The following is a 24,180-nucleotide window of genomic DNA, read 5'->3' as shown; positions in this document are numbered from 1 at the left end:
TATATAGGTTCATGCCCTTAGATGTTATTTTATTACTTTAGCTGGCATCGACATTTTTGTAAATCTGATATCTACTTTGGAACATTTTATAATGTGGCATAGGCTGACAATTGAGATCATAAATTTAAAAATAATAAAAATTTAATTTATTATAATACTAATATCAATATCATAAAGATATATATATATATATATATATATATACTATTTAAAAAAATATAAAAAGTATTATAAATTGTAATAATTAACCGCTTTATTTTTTTAAAATCATATAACTAATTTGATTTACACTCCAAAATTCATAGGTGTCACATAATTTAGACATTAATTCTTTATTACTTAATATATGTAATTATATCAATGACATATAAATTGAAATAAAAAAATTACATATTTTATTTGAAAATGACGTAATAGTACTATAAGGTATAATAATTAACAACTTAACATATTTTAAAATTTTAGTTGACTCTCCAAATTCCATATGTGTCATGTAATTGAGATAGAGAGAAACATATATTGGTTTAAAATAAATAAAAATATTATAAATCATAATAATTAATAACTTAAAATTTATAAAAAAAATCATTTAAAAAAATTTAGTTGGCTCTCCAAATTCAATCGGTATTACAATAATTAAAACATAGAAATTAACATAGATTGGACTCGTGCTGACATTTATGTTTTCATTTTTAAAATTTTTTCTTTTATACTTTATATAAATAAATTTTTTATGTATAAAGTATTATAAATCATAATAGTTAATAGCTTAATATATTTGAAAACATATAAAAAGCTTTTGTTAACTTTCAAAATTTCATCTATACCACATAAATTGAGAGAAATATAGATATATAGATATTTTAAGTTGCTAATTATTGTGAGTTATAGTACGTTTTATGTAATTTTCATAAATATTACTCGCTATGTCCTAATTTATGTGATACAAATGAAATTTCAAAAGTCAATGAATTTTTTATAAGTTTTTTTTTTATATTAACTTGTTAATTATTGTGATTTATAATATATTTACGTAAAACATACTCTAAATAAAAATAATTACCAACTTAAAATATATAAAAACATATTAAAAAATTGATTAACTTCAACTTTTATATGTACCACATAAATTGAAACAGAAACAATAACATATATTGGGGCCCGTGTTGGCACGTGATTCCATATCTAGTTCAACATAAATAAGAGTATCAGACGTTAAATAAAAATCACCAAAAATTATACTAATGAAACGGTAAATACGTCAATATTTTTAATCACCTTTTAAATTCAAATCATGGATATAAAAATACTTTATAAGTCATTATCAAACGTCGAACACAATACATAATTTATTTACACATTCACCCTCAAGTGTCCATTTAAAGTCATCTGATTAGGACTAAATTTGACAAATTAACATTACAAGATTCCGCATATTACCTCTTAAATTCCCTCTTCCATTTTTCCATTCTTCTTCCTTCCCGCAACTCCAAATTCATAAGCCACCGCTTTCTTTCCACCATTTTCGCTTTTACTACTAACCCTTTATCCATAATCCACAAATTCATCTTCTTAATTACTCTTCTATACGAACAATACGAGCAGTTAGCACATTAATTTTCGTTTTTCTTCAAGTAAGTCAACCGAATTATGCTTCGACTTCTCTGCAGAACAAGCCGCCGGTGTTGTATCCGTTTACCTCGCCGTCGTTTCCTCTCTTCTTCTCGTAAACCCGAGGATTCCGTCGATATCCCTAACAATATCAATAACCCCCATCTTGTCCCTTCCCCTAAATACCCACCAATTCGGCAACCCCATCACCCTACTTCTCTGTCACGTTACTCTGTTTTTGCTTTATCGGCGACCCTGTTAACCGCCATTGTTTCTTCCTGTGCTGTTGTTTTGACAAGAGATGATGAAGAGGAGAAAGGGGAGGGAAGGGGTGAAGGTATTAGAATATATGATGAAATTGAGACTGTGGTGGGGAAATCGAATGAGTCGTTGATTAGGATTGTGGATAGGATGAAGAAGACAAGGGCAGCAGCTTCTGTATTATGGAAGTCGTTGAGGTCAGTTATGTCTTCGGCGAATCATGAGGTTCGGGTCGGGTTTGAGCTTAGGGTTGCGGCTTTGCTAGCCGACATTGCTGCCGCTAGCGAGAGTAGGAGGGCGGCGCTTGTTGCTGCTGGCGGTGGCGGGGTGGTGGATTGGCTTCTGGAGACGGTGGCGATGTCAGGGGAGAATTGTTGGACCCAGGCTGAGGCTGCAAGGGCTTTGGCCTATTTGATTTCTGATCCTAATGTGTGTGAGGATGTTTTAGGAAGGCCTCATGCTGTGCCATATCTTCTTAGGTTTATTTTCTCTGCTCAGCCTCGGCAATCGAAAAAGGTGAGGCCATTTTCATGATTTTTTTCAAAAGTTATTTCTTTACTAATGAAAGGAATCCAAATAGAGCAGAATGGACATTGAGGATTCATATTGCCTATATACTAGATAAGATTGAAGCACAATAGTAGTTGTTTTAATCAGTATTTAAATGCAAAGCTCGATCAAAGTGTGGGATTGAATGAAAATGACTCAAATGAAGAGAGAGAAAAAACTACACTAATTAAATGGAAGTAACTAATGAAAGTTAAATTTAGTGAAATATATAATCTATTTAGCGCCTAAATTCAGGACTTAATGGCACCTCAAGCAAGCCCTTGTAGATACTCCAAAATTATCAATGGCCCGACATATATTAAGTTCTTTGTGACAAGTCAATTGAAATTTATTGAACTGTTGTTATCTCATTTTATAATTTTGGAGTTTGACATGAAAATATTTAATTTTTGTTGGAAGCAGCATACAAGACGTAGTTCATTCGATCTTTCTGATTCCTTGAAAGGTAGGAGCATGCTGGTTGCAGCAATTATGGATGTTGTCACTTCCCATTGTGAAAGTGCAGACAAGCTTTCATTCAAGCCTACACTACCCAAAGATGCTGAGATGAGAGATATTGCTGCAGCTATTGAAGTAATTGAGGAAGGTGGTATGCACTGGGATGAGCCTCATGGGGAGGATGATGATGGTGGAGAAGGGATGAAGGGTATTGGGATGAAAATTCTTGAAGGCACGACTGCTGTAGGACTTTCAAGAACTAATGGGCTTGTAGAGATGGGGCCTCCTAATACTAGCCAGACAGTGAAAAATACGCCTAGTAATCTCTTGTTTAACAACATAAGTGATAGTTCATCAGCACGATCAAATTTGTCTTCTGCTGTGGTTCCTGGCCTTTGGGATGATTTGCATTCTGAACAAGTCGCCGTTCCTTTTGCTGCTTGGGCATTAGCAAATTGGGCAATGGCTTCGGAAGTTAATAGGTACCATATTCAAGAATTGGATCAAGAGGGACATGTGGTCATGGCTGCTTTAGTAGCACCTGAGAGATCTGTGAAATGGCATGGAAGTCTGATGGTTAAGTTGCTTCTTGAAGACCACAATCTGCCGCTAAGTACTTCTGTTTCTGATTGGACTTCTAGTCTTCTGTCTACTGTTTCACATGCAAGTAAAACTCAGGACATCCCACTAGCTCAGATAGCGTTGTCTGCATTTTTGATTTCTCTTGAGCGAAGCCCTTCAGCGCAGGAGGTAGTAGTGGAAAAGGGTCTTCATTTAATGAGAGAGGCTGCTAAACAGACCACAAAGCATTCTTCGGTGCAAGAAGCATTGGCTAAGGCTTTGGAGTTGCTCTGTGCTAGGGAATGGCATATGTCCCTGGAAGAAAGCCAGCATTGGTCTGGAGTTCTGCTCCCTTGGGTCTTTGGACAGCCGTCCTCTGATGCTATAAGATCGTCAGCAATAAATATCCTAACGCGCATTCTTGAAGATTATGGACCATCCTCCATACCAATTTCTCAGGGATGGTTAACTATTATGCTAAGTGATGTTCTGGAGTCCAAGAAAACAGCATTAAGCAAAGGAAATAACCAACCAAAAAGTGATAAAGTGAAGGTTTGTCACACTAATTTATATTTTGTTTTTGTTTTGGGACGGTGTGAAAGTAGTCTTTTTTACTTGTAAGTAAAAACATCTTGTGTCTCCTTGGTTTCTATGTGGTTCATGGAGATTCTTTATTTTGCAGACCCACGTTGATCAAGCAAATGTAGTTTTGGCCACACAAACTGCTAATCAGTTGGCTGGAGCAGTTGTCAATTTAGTAGGAACGCAACTAGGAAGAGTTGCCAATGCTGATGATACACATCCCTTGGCAGATCTTCTTTCCCTCGAACCTTTTGCTGGGCCACTAAAAAATCTTAAGAAAGACAAACTGCCTAAGATCAATGCTGCAGATTCTGCAGTGGCCACACTGAAAGGGATTAAAGCACTGACAGAAATATGTGCTGAAGATACTCCTTGTCAGAACAAAATAGCTGATTATGGAGGCCTCTGTTTGCTTAGGCGCTTGTTACTGGATGATGATTACGAACAACTGGCTGCTATAGAAGCATATGATGCGTCACGAGCATCGGAGGGACAGGATCGGGTGTCAACCGTTCGTGGTGAAGCTTCTACTACTGCGAATCAGAATGATGCATCCAGTCTACGTGTTCCACCTACCGGTCATATTCGGAAGCATGCAGCACGGTTGCTAAATGTACTTTCAGTTCTTCCAAAAGTCAAGAAAGAACTAGTTGGAGATAAAGAGTGGTGTGAATGGCTTGAAGAATGTGCTAACGGAGGGATTCCTGGTTGCAATGACCCTAAAATTCGAAGTTACGCGAGGGCAACACTTTTGAACATATTCTGTGATGACGAAGCTGGTGAAGATTCTGTAGATGGTGATCTTCATGGAAATGTTTCTAACAAAGAACAAACTTGCCCTCGTTACGCTGATATGATACTCCTGATAAATCCTGAATTACCGCACTGGAAATGTGTAGAAAAGATAATGCCAACATCAGTGGATGGGTCATCTCCAGGTGCCAATGATTCTGCTGGGAGTGAGTGTACAACAAATGAAGATATCAATATTGATATAACATCGACATCTGCTAGTGAATCAGAGAATATCTCACAATTTGAAGTACCTTTAGTTGATGTTGTCTTTATTCACGGCTTGCGTGGGGGACCCTTCAAAACTTGGCGGTTGTCAGATGACAAGTCTTCAACCAAATCTGGCCTGGTTGAGAAAATTGATGAAGAGGCTGGAAGGGAAGGAACATTTTGGCCTGGTGAATGGCTTCCATCTGATTTTCCTCATGCCCGTCTGTTTAGTGTCAAGTACAAGGTTGGTGCATACTCTGTCTACTTTTAAAGTTTATCCAAAAAAAAAGGTTTGCCTTGTTTCTGACTTAAAACATGGAGTTGTATGCAGAGCAGTCTAACCCAGTGGTCCGGGGCAAGCCTACCTCTTCAGGTTTGTTTACTTCTTAAATTTTCTCAAGTTATCTTGTGTGTTGAGGTTGTGTTCATTGCATCATGCAAAACATTGGAATGCTTCATCAATTGTTAGAGGCTAGTTTATCTATCCCAAAACATTCAAGAAAAATAGATCCATTGCCATATATAGTTCATCCACCAGAGAACAGAAGATGAGATTATTCCAACTTCTTTGCACCATTATATGCCAAAAACCTTACGAAAAAAAATACAAAGGAGTGTTGCATCTGGGGGTATGAGCGCTCAATTAAACTGTAAAGAACCACGGGAGACCAGAATTCAAATCACCTCTAGAGGGAAATATGTTAGGTAATTCTTTTCCATTTGTCTAAATTTTGGTGGTGAGTACTTGGTACCTGCATTGGTGGAAGGTAGCAGATTAGCAGGTACACTATGATATAGTTGAGGTGTACATAGTTTGGCCCGGATATCAAGTTACAAAAAAAGGCCACCCTTATCCAAAAAGGGGGGCAAAGGAATGGTGACCACGTTGCAATAGCGGAAGTAAACAAATATGCGGAAGTATAATTTAAATGAAATTAGATAAAGAATATATTAGTTTCGCAAGTATGCAAGAATCCACTAATTGATTTCAATCAAGGTCAACAGAAAGGAAGACATATTAAATCAATTCAGAGAAAGAAATGAAACATGATGGAGAAGAGATGAACTCATACAAGAACTCATGCTCCATAAATTCAACTTGAAGTTCATGAAGAACATGAGATCAATTTCAATGCTTAGAAGCATTAAAATTAGGCTAAGGCTCTCAAAACTAAACTTAAACTTGAGATTGATTCTAACACTTAGAAGCATTGAAATTAGGCTAAAACTAACTCAGATCCTAATTAGTGGGATTGACTGCAAGTATTAATTGTAATGAGGGAATGTCGGAAGAAGACCAAAATATCTATAAAATAAAAGCTCCAGCTCGGATGGGTGGAACCATCTGCATTGCACTTTTGTGTTGCAGCACAAATCTTCGATGCAGTTTTGTGTTGTAGCTTAAGTAAGCGCTGAACTTGGCAACAAGTAACCAAAAGTTGTCAATCTCTATAGTTCTGCACTGCAGCATAAAATTTGGGCTGCAGTATTAAGTTGAAGTTTAATTTTTTTGATGAAGTTGGGGTGCAGTATAAGTTTTGTTGCATTCAACCTTAAATTAAATCAGATGTCCATTTTTGGTTTCTTGCCGGGTACATGTTAAACATCATTATGACACCTGTAACCGATGGTGCTATAATGACATAAAAGGGAAACTGGTGTCTGAAAATGTAAAAGAAGGTAGTTAATGATAAAACCACAAACTTTCCTGTGTACAGTGAATGCTAGGACAGTTGGGGAAAATATCTAAAAGTTTTATTGTTAGAATGGGTTTCTTCATTTTGAAGAGTGTTGTTGGTGCAGAGCCCCTTGCATGTTTTGTTGTTCATTTGGTTCTTTAATCTGTTGTGCATGCAATTCAGTGACATCAGATGTATAATGCATTTCATTGTTTTAAACCCGCAGGAAGTAAGTGCCATGCTGTTGGATAAGCTTGTTGCTGCAGGCATCGGCAATCGACCAGTTGTATTCATTTCACATAGGTTGGTCCTAATCAAACTGCGTACTTTAAGCTGTTAGATTGGTTGGAGCTTGTGATTATGCACACTCTTAATTGGAAGTCCCTTCATTATACCTTCTGTTTTTGGGTTGTTTAAAATTTATCACCTCCCTTTGCGGGAAGTTTTAGTTCATGTTATGTAGCACCTCTGCTGCTCTTTTCAAGAAACATTCGTATCCTACACCTTTGATTGGCAAAAAGGTTGTCTTGCCCTGCACATGTTCAGTCTGGCTCATGGTACACATTGTTAACTGTTATTTAATTATGGTACCATAATTATTTTTAACTTCCTAATAGTGCAAATTTGAACTAAATCGGTCATTTTTCACACTTGGTAATGACACCTAAGCCCTTTTGCATCGTTTTCTTAAATTGATCTTAAGCATCTAGTCAAGCTGATATTCTATAGCTGTACATGTGTATTGACATAAACACACTTTTTTGTTGCAATTGGCAGCATGGGCGGCCTCGTTGTCAAGCAGATGTTGTATCAAGCAAAAGCAGAAAAGAAGGATAACTTTGTCAAGAATACAATTGGAGTTGTATGTCCTGCTTCCTTTCAGAGATGAATTATAAGACATTCTACCAATTTTATATACTTGTTAAATTTGCTTATTATTGATTTTTTTTAAAAATAATTTGGTCAGGTATTCTACAGCTGTCCTCATTTTGGCAGCAAACTTGCAGACATGCCCTGGAGAATGGGTTTTGTTTTCCGCCCTGCACCCACTGTTAGTAAAACTTACCTGCTCCCTTTATTTACCTTGTTATCTTATTTCTCTTCTGAATTTGTTTGTTTTTTCAAGAGTACTTCAGTTTCTTATTTAAAAATAAAATATGCACATGAGATTTGAGATTCTTGTTGCGGGTGCACGTGGGTGTGAAATTTTATAAATATTTCATTTTGCCATTGCTAGATTGGGGAGCTGAGAAGTGGATCTCCAAGATTGGTTGAGCTAAATGATTTCATGGGACAGCTTCATAAGAAAGGAAAGCTTGAGGTCCTCAGTTTCTGCGAGGTACTAATATTTTTCCTGACCTTTAGTTCTCCCTTACAAAAAACTCACTTCTCTCGTTGCCTTTCTAATAATGAGGATCCGTTTGTAGACAAAGGTAACTCCAATTGTTGAAGGCTATGGAGGCTGGGCTTTCCGAATGGAAATTGTACCATTAGAGTCAGCATATCCCGGATTTGGAGAACTAGTTGTAAGTTGCTCAAATTGATGATTACTGGACACCTAAATTTGTTACGATAGTCTGCAATTATCATTTTTGATTGCTTGCACTGAGCATTGCGACCAAATTAGTGTGTTTTTTCTTCTACATAAAGGCTTACTTTGATAAGGCAAATCATATTAGTGAAGTATTCTTCTTTCAGTTTTTGGGGGTCTAGTGAACTTTTTTGACAGTTGAGTATAGAAATAAATATGTTAAAAGGAAACATGGAGTTAATTATCATCTTTAATAGGAGTTAATTATCATATTTAATAGGAGATAATCTGATCCACTTTTGAAGTGGTTGTCACTTTATGTTATTTCACGTTACTAAAATTTTATTGGGTGAGTTGAAGTGAAGCTTTTCGAAAAGGTTTTCAATGTAGGGAGTAAACAAAACGTGAAAGGACTTGATCCCAATGTCTTGCGTCGTCTTATGCATGTCTGTAACTGTGAAAATGGATGACAAGATTGTTCTGCTGGAGTTATGTAGACAATGTGATGTTTTGATTGATCATTATCTTCCGTGCCACATTTTGAATGCAGGTTTTGGAGTCAACTGATCATATCAATTCCTGCAAGCCTTTGAGTCGCAGCGATCCTTCTTATAAAGAGACATTAGAGTTCTTGCACAAATTAAAAGCTCTTAGTAAACGATGATAACTGTACATAATCAACAACGAAGGATAACGGAGTTTTGGCATTCCTTTTTCCTCCATGATTCACATGCAAATAGTGTAAGTAGTCGATATACTCGAGTAGGGACTGGAAGCTCCTTGTGGCCTAGATTAATTAAACAAGGCTCATATTGGGGGTACCAAATTCATAGGTTGAGTTTACAGATTTACTTGTATAGTGATAGTTTCTACTAGGCTGAACAGTAGGGAGAGTTAACCACATTTTACTAACCATTGATTGATTTCCTCTAGCAGATGATTCTTATAAAAATCATTCTTGAAAGAGTGTTGTATAATACTTTTTTCTGTAGTAAAAGTTTGTATCATATAGAATTTCCTTTTTCCAAATTATGACTTCCCTTTCTTTGAGATAATACTTGTTTGATAAGCTGTATTATTTTCCTTTACACGGATGGAGTGTTTGAAAAGTGATTAGTCTTTCAACAACCGACTAATTCATTGTTGGTATTATTAGTTTTTGCATTCTATTATGATATCATATTGTGGTTGATTAATCTAAATTTGCATTGCGTAGGTTTATATTCGATTCCGATATTCATATTACAGTTTGGTTAATTCAGATTTGTGCGTATATGGTTCATTTGGGGAAGCACTTCATACCAAGAATATTTTCATATTCAGAATTCAAAATTGCAACCTCTGATTAGAGGAACTAGCAATCAGTCTAATTAATTGAATCATTTTTACTTTTACGGTTTGACTTGACACATTCATTATTGATATAGATATTTTACCAAATCATCCTTCCTAATTAACGTATAGTATTGTGTCTAATATTTAACGCTGAAGGTAAAACATGAATTTTTTTTTGTCTTTTCTTGATATGTCAAAAGTGACAACTAAAAATGAAAAAAATATTTTAGAAATAAGTGATAAATAGAAATATTAAAAACAGAAATTTTAATAATTTAGGGACCAAATATATTATTATGGCCTAAGTTTATCAGTTCAATTTTAAATTTAGTGTAAGGGCCCGTTTGGATTGGTTTTAAAAAAGTAGCTTTTAAATTAAAAATAAAATATCAAACTGAAATGACTTTTAATCAAAAAATAAAAAGTAGGAGAGACCTACTTTTGGTTTTTGATTTATTTTAAGTCATTTTAAACTTATTTTAAGTCATTCTTGACCTTGCCAAACACTTCTCAACTTATTTTAAGTCATTCTTGACTTATTTTAAATTATTTTTTATATTTGCCAAACATTCCAAAAGTCAAAAACTACCAAAAAAATTTAAGTTTGATCACCTTTTAAACCAATCCAAACACCACTTAACAACTTGGTGTAATCGGTGTTTGTGGCTTAATATATTTGAACAAGACGGAACAACAATGGCAGCAACAGAGCTAAATCCTTGACTCTTGAGAGATAACTGTGAAGAGAAATGGCAACATTGACATGCTATTGCTCATCTTCTTCGCTGCCAATACCAAAACCCACCTTAAAATCTTCACTTTCCTTGCTCCATAAAACCCCAAATCCACATTTTTTTGCTAAATTTACTTCTTTCCTATCAATTTCCTCAAAGTACCAAAAGTGGACACACAAAGTCCTTCAATGCTCTAACTTCAATGCAGCCTCCTCATTTACACTTTCAGAATCAGACTTAGAAACCGAACCCGAACCCGAAACTGAAACTGAAACTGAAGAAGAAGATGAAGACGAAGAGGAAGAAGAAGAAGAAGAAGAAGAAGAAGAAGAAGAAGAAGGAGGAGGAGGAGGAGATGGGGTGATGTCAATTGAAAAGCCTCCAGTGAAGAGGAAGAGGAAGAGAAGGAGGTATAGAAAGCAATACCCAGGTGAGAAAAAGGGTATTACTGAAGAAATGAGGTTTGTTGCTATGAAATTTCGTAACTCCAAAGGCAAAAAGAAGTCGGAGAGTGATGATGAAATGAAAGATGATGGGTATGAGTCGGTTTCGTCGGACGAGGATGATGTAGGTGGCGGTGGTAGGGGTGGTGGTGAGGCGACTTGGCAGCCAAGTATAGAAGGATTTCTCAAGTATCTTGTTGATAGTAAGCTTGTTTTTAGTACAATTGAACGCATTGTTGATGAGTCCAGTGATGTTTCTTGTAAGTTGTTCTACACATTCAAATTCTCTGTGATTTCTCTGTTAATTTATGTTACATTCACCAAAAAGTTTTCAACTTTCAGTTTTTCTCTTTTCTTTTTGAATTAGGGGTAGGGGTAGGGGAAATGAGGAGGGGATTACAAGGTGGAAAATAAGGAACTGAATTATCAAACTCTAACAAACAAGGTGAAAGTTTAGGTAGCCAACCAACTCAGTTATTCTTTAGATTCTTATTGTTAGGAGTTCTTGGTATTTGAATCTCATTTTCATGACAGAGGAAAAAAGAAACAGTGTTATATGTAGGTGAGGGTTGAATTTAATCTATTTGTGGTAATTGGAAAAAAGAAGAAGAGGAACACTTCAAAACTTTTAGAACATGTTGCTTGTTGAATTTCAAATGATGTCAAACTGTTTGCTGTTTGTTTAATGTAGATGCCTACTTCAGAAGGACTGGATTGGAGCGAACAGAATGTATATTGAAAGACCTAGAATGGTTTGGCCAACAGGGTCATGAAATTCCTGAACCGAGCATTCCTGGAGTCACTTACGCCAATTATCTGGAGGAACTGGCAGAAAAGACTCCTCGTTTATTTCTCAGTCACTTCTACAACATATATTTCTCACACATAGCAGGAGGTCAAGTCATAGCCAAAAAGGTACAACTTCCTTCTGTGTTTGTCATTATCCTCTGAACGTTTTGTGGAGTTTTTATTTGTCAGAGTATTAAATTAAACGTGTCTTTCTTCAAATGTTATCTTTGTGAAGCTCCCAGTGAAAGATTATTATATATTGGATGGAAGCGCTCTATGGTAGACTCATTTGTGAGCTGAAAATATTTGGCCACTGGGATTTGCGAGCTTTATTTAGTGTCATATCATGTTGCTTTGTGTTGAGATTCTTTACATAATATATGTTTTCATTGATACGTAGAAAATGAAGACCTTGCTCAGAAAATTATGATTGAAACAATCAAACAAACAATATATGAGCTAAGAAAATTTGGGAAGGAGCACAACTCCATGCATCCTTTTTCCATCATTAGATTCCTAGAGTTTTAATTGATTGAATTCCAGCTTGAGCCTGAACTTTTCTTCATAAAAACCATTTCTTTTGAAAAACACATGGTATCTTGACATGTTTGAAGATTACTCAGGGATATATACGCCTTATTGAATGAACAAGACTATTTCTTCTCTTTCGGGAGGGGTGAAGTGATTTGTTACTGTTGGTAAGTTAAGCTTTAGTAACTGTTATGTGGCTCTAATTTTTTATCTTGTCTAAATAGTTCTGAAGCTCAAATAGTACTAGTATAAGACTTAGGTAGGACTCTATAAATATAAGGATGCAAATTAAAGGGAAAAGGGCCTGATATACCCCTCAACTTTGTCATTTAGAGCTGATATACCCCTCCTAAATAACATCTGATTTGGATTAAGTTTTCTAGATTTTGTATTTCATACTTGGTCAAAATATATGCAATAGAATCTTTGTTGTATTGTGATTTTTCTAGTTCAAATTTAGTGAATTTCTTATTTTGTGTACCATCTCGAATCTTTGGTTTCTCACATGACTTATCCAAAATATAATAGTAATAATATTAAAGAAAGAAACGGAACTTTGGCTTGTTCTATAAATTTTCATTTTAATAAGTTTTGGCTTGTTATATAGTACTGATTGACCACTTCCCATGGAAGATAAAGTTATCCAGGAAGAAATGCTTGGAATTGAAGGGGTTCGTACTTTACATTACCATTTTGTCAATTCATGTCGTCATATAGTGCTCTGAGCCTCTGACTTCCAATATGCAAGTTTACTCCTTTAATGCAGTATTTACATGTTTGGTTATCTATTTATACTGTAATAATGTTATTAGGCCTTTGAGAGACTCTTAGAGGAAAAAGAGTTGGAATTCTACAAGTGGGAGGGGGATGAAGAAAAGTTGTTGCGGGATGTGCGTGATAGTTTTAACATGCTGGCAAAGGTAAATGTCTAATATTTTTGCATCATGGACTTTGTTTAATTGCTTCAAAAGCACCACTAACTCTATCAATTGCATCTTTATTGCAGCATTGGTCTAGAGATGACAAGAATAAGTCTCTGAGAGAAGTAACCAAGGCATTCCGGTTTATGGGTCAGATTGTTCGGCTAATCATCCTGTAAAAGCCATTCCAATCCAAAGGCCAAACTTGGTTTCTCAATGGTGAGACCACGTCAATCCTAAACTAACTGGGTTTTTTTATACGATGTTTATTTCATTCCACATGTCATGTCATGTGAATCTGTTCTATCAATATTGATTGTTGTGCCTAGAAAGTAACTTAGTACTCATTATTTCCTCACCTTGTTCAGTTCTACTGGGCTTTATGTTTTGGTTTGATTATCTAGTAATAGTACTTGTACACTCTTATTATCTTCTCTTGGGCAATGAACTTGTTATTTATGCAAATCATTCTCTCTTGTTGGAGTCGATTTTGGTCATTTTTAACTCTCATCACTGTACTTACTATTACCAAATTAGAAGGAGCAGTGATTTCATTGAGGGCTACAGAATGCCCTTTAAAGGAATGTAGCTCACTTTGAATTTGTGATGCAATTCCCTCCTGCTACTCAGTCTCTTGCACTCTAAAATGGTTTGGCCTGTTAATCATTGTCCATGTCTTTATTGCTTCTGGAAAGCTTGGCTGATACTATGATTCCATTTATCAACTCAATCTGTTCCTAATGGGCATTTCCTTTCATGGCAAGGCAGCTGACTCACCAGTGTCGTGGTCGCGAACAACTTGTGCATATTTTGCACTAAACAGGATACGTCAACAACTAAGAGGATTGTCATCAGTCACATTTATCAATCTGCAGATGAGTGAGTATGGCTGCATCTAGAGGCATGTGGCTTTACTCTTTCCTTTCCCTTGTCTTCTGGTTTTAACTTGCAGAGGCCTCGGGAACATTCTAAACTTAAAGGAGAGATGTACTTCACTAGAATCTCTTTATTTTCCTTTAGAAGAGGTCCCTATAGGAGTTCAGTGGAATGAATTTATGGTATATGTATTATTGAAAAAGCTGTGCAGAATCCAGCCATGGAAACATTTCACTGCATAAACAGAAGAGCAGCAAGAGTTGATGCATGTGTTTGAAGAAGGTGGAAATCAAGTTCCAAGACATAAGCATGTTAGAGCCATTTATTTGACAACTGCAATCTTTTTGGTATTTGATATGGAGGAAGAGTAATGATAATTGTGTTTTTTGTTCCAAATGTCTCAAGTTGCTTGTCACATTTCACTTTGATACTTGATACCATTAGTAATATAGAAGAGTTGATTTTCAAATCTAAACACTATAGTACCCTCATTTTGAAAATATATTATTCAAGCTGCACCTAAGGGTGTGACCTAAGTACTCAATGAAGTGAGTTGAGAATCATGATGTCTTAGATTCAAATTCCAACAGAGGCAAAAACACGTGGACATAATTACTTGGTTCTTGATTTCACCAGCCACAAGATACTAGTAATATCTCATAATGTGAAATTACAAGACAATAGACAAATTTGCCTAAAAGAGAATAGTGGTACAATTAAAAGAAAAGTATAATGACTAACAAGAATTTTTCTCTTTTCTTAACTAAACTATGACCCAAATGTTTGCCTTTCGCAATCCTGTTGCTATCCCAGAAAACTTCTTGTATATCAACTACTATCTAAGTACTTTAAACCTAAAACATTTGTACAGGATGACACTAGATGAGTTAGTAATCAAACACCTCATTGGTTAAGTTACCCGTTCGATAGTTCTGAATCAGGTTTTTCTTTCTGTTCAATGACAAAATGATCAATTATTCGCACAGTATTTACAGGGTCCTGTTGAGAGACCTTAGCTCTCCATTTGCTAGGGAACTTCTGGAGATAACTTGGTTCTTGTGGCTGTTTCGACTCCCCATCCCAATTTGGATCCAATTTCCACTCTTTCGGAACCTGCAAAAGCATACATTTAAGTGTAAATAGCTCATATAAAAGTAGTATTCTTACAGAAAGCTTCAAAAATCAATCAACAAACTCCGCCTCAATCCCAACAAGCTGGGATCGGCTATGAAGATTCTTTCAGCAGTGACAGTGAGTTCGTGTTCCTTTTTGTTATATTTATTGGGATTAATAAAGATATCTCACCTTATCGACTGCAAGGGTAAAAACTTCAAGATCGCCTTTGGTATTGATATGGAACCGTGTAAATGACTTGTAATTTGCAATGCGGAGTGATGAAAATGCTTCATCGAAATGTATGTGAAGCCAATTGATGGAAATGTACAGGTAGCTTCCAAGTATCAAAGAAACCACCGGAGTTGATAAGACCCAAAAATAAAGGAAGACTGATGCATAATATATGACAGCACCCCCTCGGGAGAGAGAATCAATCCCATTTTTGCAAATATTACTCCTGGTAACGGCCATTACCTGAAATTTGTGTGCATGAGATTAGAGGAAGACAGAAATATCACAGAGCAACTGAATCGTCATGAAGCAACATCCCCTATCATAGGATTTCTTACCTCAGGAACGTCAAAACCGGACATGAGATACTTGATACATGCTGGATAAAGGCCAAATGTCCATTGTTCTATACGTTCCCTAAGGCCAGTTGGATCGGGAAAATGCTCACTCTCCACAGACTGGTACCATTGATATAAAGTGTGATAACCTGGATTACAAAGTTACATTGTTCAACAAAAAGCAATAGGATTCAAAGAAACAGGAAATCAGGGCTGAGTTCAGTAATTCCATTTAACTAGTTGCCCAGAGAAGCTATCTATCAATCAGAATTAAAAGGTATACTATCATTCTGAAGTCAAAAAAATAAATTATTTGCTTGCACGTTGTACTATAAATGCGTTGTATCCAATAGATGGGACATGCCAGTGAGAGGGCATTTCTAGCAGGTTCTAATTAGTTCCATGCATTAGCTGAGAACTTTTAAGCACTCTGCTGTCACATATGTGCAAATCCATGTGATAATGAGCTTATATTAAGAATCAGAACGGCGAGAATGGACTGGACTAAAGAGGAGACAAATCAACTGAATCACACATTGAAGACAATAAACAAAACCTCACCTGAAGTTGCAAGTAATTTATGCCGAATACATATTTCAACACCTAATTCCATCAAGAGCATGAGAATCAAGGCAGCAGCCAAGTGTGCGGACACATGAAGAATCCCAATTAGTAGTCTCTTTTTCCAAGACACCGTAGAAGGCACAAAGACTATTGCAATTGTTAAAAGTAATATAGCACCAGCTGCTGATACATATGAGCATCCCAGCATATACATAAACAAATCCCACACTGTGCCAAAGAAGGTTCCCAAGCGACCCGAGAAGGTGTCATCCTTTAAAATGTGATCTAGCTGACACTAGAAGCAGATGGGAAATGATTAGTCATTCTTGCCCAGCAGCAATACATCTTAGGTTCATTAGAAAAGTTAAAATACTATATACTGCTCAAAAAAACATCAAATTAACATACTACAGCCTAAGGAGGCATGAGGCAGCGAGGGAACTGATGCTTACAACAAATCTAAAAGAACAGATCAAAAATCTAGAATACAAATTACCTGTGGAAACATAGAAAAGACCAACATGAAATATATCATGCCACCAATAACATCAAATTGCCAGTTTTTCTTCCTAAATTTCAATATATTGCCCAATGCAATCTGCAAATGTTAATAAGCATGTAAGCACCTGAATAATATATCTGACCAGAAATTTGTTTTTTTGGTAGGTATCTGATTGAAAACCTTCAAAAAGGAAATTTTAAACTCCTTACCCTGCTTGAATCTTCAAAAGTTGGGTAAGCAGCTTTGGTCTCGTATGATGTTCCATATACTTCTTTGAAATTCTTAAAGACATGTGTAGGGTGCAAAAAAGCACCTCCACAACCATTGACAAGTAAATGCTGGACATAAACAGGCTTATTTGATGGAACATATGAATGCCGCATATAGTGATGCACATCTCCAGCAATCCGTAGTCTACACCTTTCTTTCAAATGGTCGCGTATCAAGTAGGTAACATTCTTTCCAGTCAGATTGTCAAAGTACCAATCAAGAAGCCAGTTAGGCTCATGCGTCATAATGATCACAGAATCATTTTTCCCGACCTGAACAGAGCATCAATTAAGCAAGGCCTAAAACCTTCAGTAAACAAATCCTTTGCATATTTAAGAAAACTCACATAATCCCCTCTCTTTTCTCTTCATAAATAGAAAGAGAAATAAGGCATGAAAGAACCAATAAGGAGCTTAGGTAACATTTCGAAACTATATAAAAGCCTACACAAAGGAATGATATAGGCATTGGATCCCTTAATCAACTACGTCTAGAATTCCCACACACCAGCTGTAAACCAACTCTGCGGGCTTCAAAAACTGGGAATCACTAATTGTGCTATAAGCTTGATAATCTTCATTTCATATCGAAAATCAGTAGCTTGAAGAAAAAGACATGATAGATACATGAATCCCTAACACTTTAGTCAAGGTCTTGTTCACTGTTAAGATCTTTTAATTGAGTGCTACCATTCACACACTAGCAAAATAAATTTCAAGTCTTATCAGCAAGAAAAAACTTCATGGAATTATAATCCATAAGAAATGTATGCGGAACTCAGAACCAATAATGAGAAACCTTCATCTTGAAATGACAGATTACAAGCATTCCCACATTATTCTCATGGAGAAGTTGAAAATTTGGGGGGAGAGGAGGGTTAACTTCTTTTTCCTTTATATTTGTTTGATAAAAAGTTTAAGTGAAACAAGGCAATTCTAGATCTTCTCATCATAAGAGAATAAATGAATAAGAACAACTGATACACATACCATGATTTTGAAGTCCGACTAGAGAAAAAGTATCTCGATTAAACCATACCACGGACTTCAATACTTTCAACAACTAATATTGCTTCAGTATTTGGCTTTAGCCCAGCGGTGAACTAAACCTCTTTCAGGACACCATTTCCTCAACACAAACAAACTGCGGTTTCATTTATATTTATTAAGATTCAGATGTCTGAATATGAATAAATATCTAATTACTAAGATGTTGCCACTAAATCTGAATGCTGAATAATTGAGACTTTTTGTTATTTAATCATCTCAATGTGTATAATTTGTATTATAAAAAAACTAACAAATGTAGACGTATTTTTAAAAATAACAGTTGAATAATATATCATGAGAATATTAGAGAAAACCTTAGTTGACGTGGTGTTGTAAAATCTGTTTGTATCATGAAGCATGTTCTAAAAGCTAGCAGTGATGGCAGCTGGAGGTTGTGTGGGTGCGGGCCAAAGTGATGATTGTGCGGTGATGGCTGGTAGTATAGCTGGACGTGGTTTTTATTCGTGATATGCGGCGAAAGCTGGTGGTGGGAGTTGTTAATGGTGATGGCTGATGGTATAGGTGGTTAATGGTGGGGATGGTCGTAAAGTTGGTTAAGGTAGTAGAGATGGACGGTCGTGATAGTGAATGGTGGTGGAGGAAGTTGGTTGTGGTGGCTAGGGGTGAAGGTAGCTAATGGTCTCTCTTAACAATATTAGATTATTCCTATCAATTGAGAACACTATTGGGAAAAGTTTGCAGAAGTCTGGACCAGCATCATGCTCAATTGTACACGTGTAAAAGATCATCATCAGTCATTGCTAATCCTACTAATGTGACAATTATTTTTTACCATAAATAATAAAGATTATAGTTTCTTTATTAGGAACTTCAGAAACAATTAACACCAATCTGCATAAAGCATCCACCTTTTTTAATTAATAGCAGTATATTTGAACTGGGACAATGTTCCAATATTCAACAATATAGATATAACAAAAAGCAACATGACGACTATGCTCATAGCAGAGAGGACATACCTTATCTCTCACTAATTCTGAGAAGAACTTGAATTGGTATACGTCAATATCACAATGGAGAGCAAGATCAAGACCAAATACCCACCACCTATTGGGGAGCTGAAGCGCAAAATAGCTTTTCTTTTGAGGCATAAACCAACCACCCAACCAGCTCTTGTGACAAATGTACCTCATATACGTCTGAAGCCCATCAAACCAGTCTGCAATTCACAAATGGACTTCGATTATTATAAAAAAAAAATCAAGATTAAAGAAGCCATACTGCTTTACTGAAACTAAAGGAAATAAGAAGAAGTTCACGAGGTACAAGCTAAGAAGCTATACTGACCATGGTTTCCGGGGATGACAAAACACTGAGGTCCATCATACTGCCTAAGTTCATCCACTTCAGGAGGCAATTCAGGCTTACTTACAGCAATATGCTCTTCCTTATACCACATAGGAGGCTGAAGAGCATACTCAAAGGGACGAAAAAAGCGCTTCTCATATGTAAATGATGATGGATTAGGATATCTATGCAACACGAGAAAATATAAATAATTATTAGTTTAACAAATTCAACAGCATACTGTCGTGCTGTTGTTAGTTCTAAATGAAGTGAAAAGGCAGAACAGCTTTCCTTTAAATGAATAAAGAGGCAAAACATATAGAGTTCTCTGGCACAAAAAGAAAGAAAAGTATATGTATCAGCACCACAGATGGCTTGCTTCATATTACACCCAAAACTGAGTGGATTGGACATTTATGCATATAAATGCTGAAGAAATGAAATTGCTTCCGCACTGATTTCCTAGATATAATGGCCAGTACTAGAGTATCTACATTGAAGATGCCCGTCCAATTTTCAGTGTAATTAATTGGACTATCTTAATTTTTGAGACATAAGATGAGTCTGTCAGAATATCTCAGGATAATGCAAAGACAAACTACTAGTATACAGAGAACTAGGATCTTACGCAAGGTCACCCCCAATAAGAAGCATGTCTCCACGTGGCAGAGTACGCATTGAACCATTGACTTGGAGCCGGAGTGAAGGTTGAGCAAGAAGCCGAGCCACAGTGTATGAAGAATTTCCACCATCTCCTGTATCAGCCATGAAGTCAAACCACAGACCATCCTTCCCACTAAACTGATCATACAAAAGATCCTCCTTCTTAGCCCCATCTTCAACCCTGCTCATAGCCGCCTAACCATCGGAGAATTTTAGGACAATATAAGGTCAACCCAGTCCATTATAAGCACACGAATAAATTAGCCAGATTAATTAAATTCATGAAATAATTAATCTACTTATCAAGCATGTTGTCTTTTATCATCAAAAATACAAATCCATTATACACTTGTCATTTCATTAACATGTGCAGAGTTTTTATCAAAAGGAGGAACATTTTGAGCCTTGACCCTTCTAAAATCTTTACAAAAATAAAGATTGCAGCATCTCATAAGTTATTGCAATAGGAACTTCACTCTAGCTGAATATACATTGAAGGAATTTAGAACATCATATATGTTACCTGCATCATTCGCATATCAAAGCGTCCAACAAACAAAGTTACAGAGACCAGTAAGTCAAACATTGTCTTGAACAAATCAGCAGATGTCCTGCAACTCCAGTAACCAGTGTTCTATTATGAAGATTGATAAAGCTTTTTTCACTACAGAATACTGGCCCCACAGATAAAAGGGGAGACGTAAGAGGCACAACGAAAGAACATACCCTGAATACCAAGGAACCATATCCAAGAACTCAGGTTTCGTTTGCTTTTTCTTCAATTTCTCGAACTCTTTGAGTGACAAAGGACGTGAAAGAGCCCATCTGTTAATCATTATAGTGTGAACTGTTAGCAGACAAGAAACTCTAGCAGAATGGTGCTTACAACTTACGCCAAGCAGGTAAAATCAGAATAATGTCGGGTAATAAAACTATGCTCATAATTTACTCAAGAGAAAGCTTTCTAATTTTGAATAGGCTGTTGTGCCAAATTGAACCCACCAGGTACCATTTAAAGCACAGTCAGAATAGCAACCAGAATATGGGTGACTTGCTTTTCTATAATGACACTATAATACATTTGCCATCACAAGCAAAGCATAGAAGCTCTTCATCTTCAATGATATTCCCGTAAAGACGAATAAGGGGCAAGCAACTAATGCCATGGTGAAGGCAAACTTAACCCCTTGATCCATTCTGGAATCTTCAGGGTCTCAGGTAAGTAATGAAGTAGAACAGATTTCCTAATATCGTACAATCCAGGAAGAATTCTTTTTTTTGTTTGTTTAATATGTTAATCTAAGAAATTGCTCACTCAAAAGTTCTCGCACAGAGACCACATTTTTCACAATTGGACCCTGTACAGCAAACATCATAATGATGTCTAAAGATCTGCATCTTTAGCAGCAGTTTCGCAGGCAAAGACACCACCAAAAAAGGACTTTATTATGTGAACAAATATTCAAGCTGCTCACCCTGATGACCTTTCCACAACGTAATTTGCAATGTAGAGGCCTATAAAAGTGGCCCACAATGAATATAGCGGAGAAATTTCATTTGACGATTGTGCACATGACCCGTTGCAAGTCAACTGAAAGGTCAAAATTCAGAAAGAAAAAAGAGGCAACAGCAACATAAGATCCTCCATTATATCAAGTTGGAAATATGAGAAACGCAAACTGTGACAGACAATACCTCTCCATAGATGACCCACTTGGACAAAAAGGGGTAATCACTGGCTGACCCAACTGGAGCAAACCAAGATTTGCAGACTTGGTCTTTCAACTTAGTCATGCCTACGAGTTTTGTAAGCCAAGTGTTCCGCTCTTCCTTGTTCCACCATGAAAACCAACCAGAATTCCTCTGACCAATTGTCTTTTCCCTTACTACAGCAAGGTTGCCACAGTGACTATAAAACACACAGCAGGCTATGCTTAATACCTAAAGAGATGATGAAGAAATAAGTCACAAAGACCCCAACTACTTTATATCATCTTACACAGTGTTCCAAAAACTTACAGCACAATTTTGCACAATTGTCAGGATCTCAGGCCTCTTTCCCGCCACGCGAGCAACAAGGCCAAGATACCAAAGCCCAAGAAAAATAACGTGGAAAACGAGAAGAAACAAAATGGATGAGACAAATAAGGTCAGAAACAAAGACAGGTTCATCCTAAGATCTACTCCCATAGATAGAAAACTGGGAAGATGATATAGAGCAGCCAAAAGTAGCCAGGATATATACCTGCAAAAACACAATCCTCTCATTACCAGTTTCATCAATATATTTAACTAAAAGGATTAGTTATTACGCCAGATATAGAAAGAACATACTTACCAACGACTAAAATTTGAGTAACTTGGTTTGATTGTCTTCCCTATAAATGGAGATGAAAAGAAGTAAAAGAATCCAAGCAGACAGGCATACATTGACCACCACTTGATATTGCTATCTAACTTCTGAATAAGTGTATGCATGTTATCTGATGATATAAAAAATAAGCATCCGACAAACACTGCAATGACCAAATGCCGCGAATGTTCATGTGGATAAGGATAAGAATGAGTTAAGATCGTCCTAACTGTCTCCATTTTTAGAGTATCAAGCAGACCACTGGACTGCTTATCAGACCCCATTCAGCAAGTAGTAATAGATTCCCACCACTTTGCTGGATAAAAGTTCTTCCCAATGAATAATTCTAATTCACATGAACCAACTGCATAGAAGAGAAAATACAGTACATCATTTTGGCCCCAATAATCACGATGCAAAATGTATCCAAACCCCAATTCATAATCAACTTGACACTGAAAACCATGCCAAAAGTACAATCTTTGCAGATGCACAATCTTCTAACAGAACCAAATTTTAACAACTCAGATTGAAAACTACTCAGCAAAGTACTCCCTCCGTTTCAATTTATTTGTTAGCTTTTGACTTGATATGGAATTTAAGAAAATAAAAAATACTTTTGAATCTTGTACGATATATATAAAATGTACAAAAATGCTATTTAATCTTGTAATCTTAAACCTGTCACATGGTAAGTTGAAACTAAAGTGTTGCCAAAAACAGAAAAGAGACATTTTTATTTAAACAAACTAAAAAGAAACATAAGACAAAACAAATTGAATCGGAGGAGTATTAATTTTGAAATAGTCTCATATGCACTTTGGAGGATCCAACACACAGAGTATGAACAACATAGGCAACCACTAATAAAGATTCAAAATTTAGCAAAAGGGAACAATAATTCAATGAAAAAATGATCAATTCCTATATTCAACACCAAATCTAGGGGATGCTGAAAGAAAAAAACAAATCTTTAAACCAAAAACTGAAACATAATGAATCAATCAAACAACAAATCACCAAAACTGTCAACAACAACTTCATTATTATCTTCAAGAACTATAAAAACAAGAAAAAACTTATTACCTGATTGATGAAATAGAGCAAAAAGCGAGTATTTGGGTCTGTTTTATATTTAAGGAACAGACATCAGCATATTTAAGAAACCATTTTTCTTTAAGGAATCAAAGCATATTCCTTAATCAAGAAACCAAAAAAACAAAAACCCCACAACCCCCGTCTCTCAAATGTCCGGTCTTTAACACTATAGAGACAGAAGCCAAAATGGAAAATTTTCTGGGAACTGTAAAATTTTAACGACTGTCGTGTGTATGTGATGTGACCAAAAAAAAACAAAAAGATTGGTTTGTGATTGGCAACTTGTGCAGCAAACATCCTTTTTTTTTTTTTTTTTTTTCCAGAGTTGTGCTTTTTCAGATTTTGTTGGATTTTCGCGCGCCACGTAGCTTAATGCACGGTTCAAGAACTAGTTGATATAAGACACGTGGTCCCTTGCTGTATTTTGTTGACTCCCTTTAATACTTCCTCGGTTCATCTTTATTTATTCATGTTTAACTTGACACGTATTTTATTAATAAGAAATAATAAAAAGGAGTTTTTGAACGGATGGAATGAATGAGCGAAAGATGTCATTATGGAATGAGAAATAGCCCTCGTCTTAGCATTAAATTTGGATGTATGCACGCACACCCACCATGGGTGTGCTTGTCTTTTTTCAATTTCTCATTTCATGGTCGATTAAATTTGTACTCTTAAATTATTAATTAGAGTCATTTTTATTCGCAAACATTTGTTAGGAAAATATAGCATGGTTAACTAGTAGTTACTATGTATCTCAATGTATTTAATTGTCATTTTATTCGATAAAATTAGGAATGTCTAGTTCAATAAAATCGCCCACGT

The 24,180-nt window shown here is 36.0% G+C and overlaps 3 protein-coding genes across 6 annotated transcripts; 2 read left to right on the top strand and 1 right to left on the bottom strand.

Moving 5' to 3' along the window:
* The first annotated feature begins 1,436 nt into the window (after positions 1–1,436).
* On the top strand, positions 1,437–9,259 carry LOC125854769 (uncharacterized). Of its 2 annotated transcripts, XM_049534343.1 has the most exons (10): positions 1,439–2,388; positions 2,845–3,993; positions 4,124–5,269; positions 5,357–5,398; positions 6,931–7,007; positions 7,482–7,566; positions 7,672–7,755; positions 7,942–8,043; positions 8,132–8,230; positions 8,786–9,259. In XM_049534343.1, the coding sequence occupies exons 1-10, from the start codon at positions 1,651–1,653 to the stop codon at positions 8,897–8,899; spliced, it is 3,636 nt and encodes a 1,211-aa protein (XP_049390300.1). In that variant the 5' UTR covers positions 1,439–1,650; the 3' UTR covers positions 8,900–9,259. The 2 variants fall into 2 exon arrangements, 1 of the variants encoding a protein (XP_049390300.1); XR_007445423.1 differs by lacking the exons at positions 8,132–8,230; positions 8,786–9,259 and having other exon boundaries at positions 1,437–2,388; positions 5,362–5,398.
* A 979-nt stretch (positions 9,260–10,238) lies between these two features.
* LOC125856807 (probable inactive heme oxygenase 2, chloroplastic) lies at positions 10,239–14,249 on the top strand. 2 transcript variants are annotated; one of them, XM_049536442.1, is made up of 5 exons: positions 10,239–11,007; positions 11,439–11,662; positions 12,880–12,987; positions 13,074–13,206; positions 13,756–14,249. In XM_049536442.1, exons 1-4 carry the CDS (start codon positions 10,320–10,322, stop codon positions 13,164–13,166), a joined length of 1,113 nt encoding a protein of 370 aa, XP_049392399.1. In that variant the 5' UTR covers positions 10,239–10,319; the 3' UTR covers positions 13,167–13,206; positions 13,756–14,249. The 2 variants fall into 2 exon arrangements, with proteins under 2 accessions (XP_049392399.1, XP_049392398.1); XM_049536441.1 differs by having other exon boundaries at positions 13,752–14,249.
* A 345-nt stretch (positions 14,250–14,594) lies between these two features.
* On the bottom strand, positions 14,595–23,523 carry LOC125855033 (uncharacterized). 2 transcript variants are annotated; one of them, XM_049534675.1, is made up of 16 exons: positions 23,344–23,523; positions 22,243–22,621; positions 21,924–22,149; positions 21,600–21,845; positions 21,380–21,495; positions 20,631–20,729; positions 20,428–20,515; positions 19,870–20,099; positions 19,242–19,426; positions 18,914–19,113; positions 16,824–17,156; positions 16,609–16,710; positions 16,110–16,407; positions 15,549–15,697; positions 15,169–15,453; positions 14,596–14,976 (listed from the first exon to the last, which is right to left on the bottom strand). In XM_049534675.1, the coding sequence occupies exons 2-16, from the start codon at positions 22,539–22,541 to the stop codon at positions 14,779–14,781; spliced, it is 3,054 nt and encodes a 1,017-aa protein (XP_049390632.1). In that variant the 5' UTR covers positions 22,542–22,621; positions 23,344–23,523; the 3' UTR covers positions 14,596–14,778. The 2 variants fall into 2 exon arrangements, with proteins under 2 accessions (XP_049390631.1, XP_049390632.1); XM_049534674.1 differs by lacking the exon at positions 23,344–23,523 and having other exon boundaries at positions 14,595–14,976.
* Between the last annotated feature and the right edge of the window lie 657 nt (positions 23,524–24,180).

This window comes from Solanum stenotomum, chromosome 2 (assembly GCF_019186545.1).
Source record: "Solanum stenotomum isolate F172 chromosome 2, ASM1918654v1, whole genome shotgun sequence".
Taxonomy (NCBI): Eukaryota; Viridiplantae; Streptophyta; class Magnoliopsida; order Solanales; family Solanaceae; genus Solanum; species Solanum stenotomum.
Note: the sequence above shows the minus strand (reverse complement) of the source record. Positions and strands in the feature narration are given on the sequence as shown.

Bases quoted from the DNA above. Each gene is read 5' to 3' on its own strand.
- LOC125854769 (XM_049534343.1), top strand. From the start codon at position 1,651: ATGCTTCGACTTCTCTGCAGAACAAGCCGCCGGTGTTGTATCCGTTTA. The intron at 3,994-4,123 runs GTTTGTCACACT...TTTATTTTGCAG, and splicing joins CAAAAAGTGATAAAGTGAAG to ACCCACGTTGATCAAGCAAA. The intron at 7,567-7,671 runs GTATGTCCTGCT...TAATTTGGTCAG, and splicing joins TCAAGAATACAATTGGAGTT to GTATTCTACAGCTGTCCTCA.
- LOC125855033 (XM_049534675.1), bottom strand. From the start codon at position 22,541: ATGGGGTCTGATAAGCAGTCCAGTGGTCTGCTTGATACTCTAAAAATG. The intron at 17,157-18,913 runs GTATGTCCTCTC...TGCTCTGTTCAG, and splicing joins CAGAATTAGTGAGAGATAAG to GTCGGGAAAAATGATTCTGT. The intron at 16,711-16,823 runs GTAAGGAGTTTA...TAACATTTGCAG, and splicing joins CTTTTGAAGATTCAAGCAGG to ATTGCATTGGGCAATATATT.
- LOC125856807 (XM_049536442.1), top strand. From the start codon at position 10,320: ATGGCAACATTGACATGCTATTGCTCATCTTCTTCGCTGCCAATACCA. The intron at 11,008-11,438 runs GTAAGTTGTTCT...TGTTTAATGTAG, and splicing joins TGAGTCCAGTGATGTTTCTT to ATGCCTACTTCAGAAGGACT. The intron at 11,663-12,879 runs GTACAACTTCCT...TAATGTTATTAG, and splicing joins GTCAAGTCATAGCCAAAAAG to GCCTTTGAGAGACTCTTAGA.